The sequence below is a fragment of the Cynocephalus volans genome, chromosome 6, assembly GCF_027409185.1.
Source record: "Cynocephalus volans isolate mCynVol1 chromosome 6, mCynVol1.pri, whole genome shotgun sequence".
Taxonomy (NCBI): domain Eukaryota; kingdom Metazoa; phylum Chordata; class Mammalia; order Dermoptera; family Cynocephalidae; genus Cynocephalus; species Cynocephalus volans.
In genome coordinates, this window is record NC_084465.1 from 105,546,034 (window position 1) to 105,549,279 (window position 3,246).

The 3,246-nt window shown below is 54.5% G+C and overlaps 1 protein-coding gene across 1 annotated transcript; it reads right to left on the reverse strand.

Annotated features, from left to right (window-relative positions):
- Positions 1 to 988: 988 nt before the first annotated feature.
- PRM3 (protamine 3) lies at positions 989 to 1,306 on the reverse strand. Its single transcript, XM_063098737.1, has one exon. The coding sequence runs from the start codon at positions 1,304 to 1,306 to the stop codon at positions 989 to 991; it is 318 nt and encodes a 105-aa protein (XP_062954807.1).
- Positions 1,307 to 3,246: the final 1,940 nt, after the last annotated feature.

Here is a 3,246-nt window from a genome sequence, read left to right on the forward strand (position 1 = left end):
GACATAGCCCCCCAAGAAACTGAGGCTTCCCTGGAAATATTGCCTCCCCCACCCCCCACCACAGCCCCGTCCAGGATCCTTCTCAGGCCCAGATGGCTGATGCTTGGGGGACTGCGAGGGCATGTTTGTCATTTTTGGGGGGATAGAGGGGTGAGGGGGCCATGGGCAGGATGGGCAGCAGACACATCCTGAAGCCTTCCGTAGAAGGCGTGCTGAGCCGGGAGGCCGAGGACCCGGGGCCTGGGCTCTGCCTTTGTGCCCAGCTGCCTCTCTGTGCCTCCTTTGCCATGGCCTCCAGAGCTGGACCCCTCGTTGAAGGCAGGAGTGAGCCTCTAGGTGGGGGCATAGATGGTGAATCCGTGGCTGAGAAGGCCCTGGGCCCTCCAGCGAGGCAGGTGGAACCACTGTGACTCCAGCAACAATACCTGTCTTAGTTAAGCACTTCCTAGGTTCAGTGGTCCACCCAGCATTTCAGTAAATTCTCCCGACTGACTGACGCAGGGGTAGCTGTTTGCCTCACCCTCAAGCAGGAGGGGCAAGTTGAGGCTCAGAGACACATAGTGACTTGCTCAAGGTCACACAGCTGGCAGAAAAGGAATGTGAATGCAGGTCTGCTGAGCTCCTAAGCCAGTGCTCTTTAGGAATAAAGACTGTTCGTGGTTGGAGCAGCAAAATGGGGTCCTGTCCTGCTCAGGCCTGGAGAGGAATCCCCTACCTTGGAGATGGGAAAGGCTTAGAGGGTTTCCAGCTCCCAGAGCAGGGAGAACCTCTGGCTGGCTGTCAGGAAGAAGGTCACTGACCCTCCTCTTTAACCCCCTGGCAGCTGACCTCCCCCCACACCCATCCACGAACACTCACACTACTCCCATGGCACCAGAAGGACAGGGCTAGAGGAAACCAGAGAGAAGGAGAATTCCTTGGAGACTTTTTATTGACTCTTCTCTGAAAGAACAATGGTGGGCAGCCATTCCTGGGCCATCGTCGCGGGTCAGGAGTGTGTCTGCTTGCTCTCGGGGCTCTGCTGGGCCACAGGATTGTCTCTAGTGCTGTCCTCCTGCAGCTCAGGTTCCTTCAGCAGCAGCTTGCCCTGCACCTGGAGCTCCTCCTCCTCTTCATCCTCCTCCTCCTCCTCCTCCTCCTCCTCACCCTCTGATGACAGGGAGAAGTTGTCCTGACTCACACAGGCCACAAGCTTCTTCATAGAGGATTCATGGCCCCGGCCGTGGCCCATGCTGTGGCCTGTGCCGTGGCCCGTGCTGTGGCCCGTGCCATGGCCCGTGCCGAGCTTGGCACAGTGGGAACCCATTGCCCACTTTGCCTGTCTCTCCGGACTGGGAGGGAAGGTGGCTGGGGGGCACGTGTGGAGGGGCTGTGAGGGTGGGAGGCAGGGAGCTGACATCACAATTGGGCTCCTGGAACCCACCCCCACTCAGGTTCCTGAGTTTGAGCCGACACCTGACTCAAACCTCAGCCAACAGCAGCTATCACTACCTACAGGATGCAGCCTGCCCTGCTGTGTGCCTCCTTAGTCCTCCTTGTAGCTGGGATGAGAGTTGCAGATAGAATTTCTGGGAGCAGGAGGGGCACATACAGACCCCTCCCCACATCCCAGAAATACCCAGCCAAAGAGAGCTGTTGACAGTTTGTGAGATGTGGTCAGAATAGTTGCTGCCTTTGGGTGGGGCATGGGGGCCTTCTGGAGATGCTGGAAGTGGTGGGTTTCTTGACCTGCTTACACTTGGTAGTGATTCATTGAGCTGTGTACCTAAAATTTGTGCAGCCAGTATAAGCTGTACCTCCATAAAACTAAAGAACCCTTATAACTCTTTCCTTCGGGGCCTGAAAGTATGATCCTCTGAAACCTTCTTGAAAGGCAGTAGCTCCTAAGCTTTTGGGAGTCACAGGTCTCTGAGAATATCATGGAACTGCTTTCTGGCAAGACTTCACATGCCCATACAGCACGGAATGGGGAGGGGAGTCAAGGACCACTGTTGGAAGGAAATTTTGTCATTTGTGAGCACTGGGAATCCATTTTCCAACACCATAAATCAGATCTTGCCAATTTTCTGCCCCCAATCCTCAGTGGCCATGGTGGTTTGAATAATGTCCCTGCAAGATGTCCAGGTCCTAATTCTAGAGCCCGCGAATATTACTAAGGATCTTGAGATGGGGAGATTATCCTGGACAATCTGGATAGGCCCTAAATGCAAACACAAGGTTCCCTATCTGAGGGAGGGAGATTCCAGGCAGGAGATGCACTAAAGCAACCACAAGCCAAGAAGTGTGGGCAGCCACCAGAAGCCAAGAGGCTAGGAGCAGGTCTTCCCCAGTGCCTCCAGAGGGAGTGCAGCCCAGAGTAATTGGCTGGCTGACAGGACCTCACGAAATCTGACCCCTCCTCCATATCTATCTCCCACCCCTTGCCCTCTGCTCCCTCCCTGATGACCTTGTCTTTCTGGAGCACACCAGACCTGCTTCCCACCCCAGGGCTTTTGGCACCACTGTTCTGCTCCCATAATTCACACTTGCCCCAACCACCCAGCACTCGAGACCAGGGACTTGTGTTTAAAATGTACAGCTGGCCGGTTAGCTCAGTTATCGTGCTGATAACACCACGGTCCAGGGTTCAATCCCCTTACCAACCAGCCATCCAAAAAACCTGTGGCACATAATAGGCCCTTGAAAGGTAGCCACAAGGTGATGTGGCATGTTTGTGACCAGGTCAGGCTTAATCTGTGGACAGGGAAGACAGAGGTAACTTATTACCCCCCTTCATCTCACTCTCATGGAGTGGGATAAGTTCTTCAGATTGAGAGCCTGGTCTTGATTAGAGACTCTTGGAGATGGGCAGAGGTGGGGGGAGGTCAAGACAGAATAGTGTGGCCTTTGGCACCATGAAAAGACACACGACAGAGGACACAAGTATCACAGGGTAACGCACCAGGCACAGTACCTGTCGCCTGCAAGCATGCAAGGGTTTCAGAGCCCCCCGGGCCCTCCCTGGCCTCCCTGGAGGAAGGGTTGTGTCTAGCCCACCTGGGAGGGAAGCCAGGTTCGTGCTGTTTGCATAAAGGAAACCGACAGGCTATCGAGTTTCTTGTCAAGCTTTATTTGGCAGGTGACTTTTGCTCATTTTACTCAGATCTTGTGGGCTCTTTGGCAACTCAGAGCTTTGGCATCCAACGTGGGGGTGTTGCTATGGTGTTTCTTGGGCAGGTGTCTTTTTAACTTTCAGCCAAGAGTGAT

What these genes read in the sequence shown, in the direction of transcription:
- PRM3 (XM_063098737.1), bottom strand. Translation starts at nt 1,306, where the DNA reads ATGGGTTCCCACTGTGCCAAGCTCGGCACGGGCCATGGCACGGGCCAC.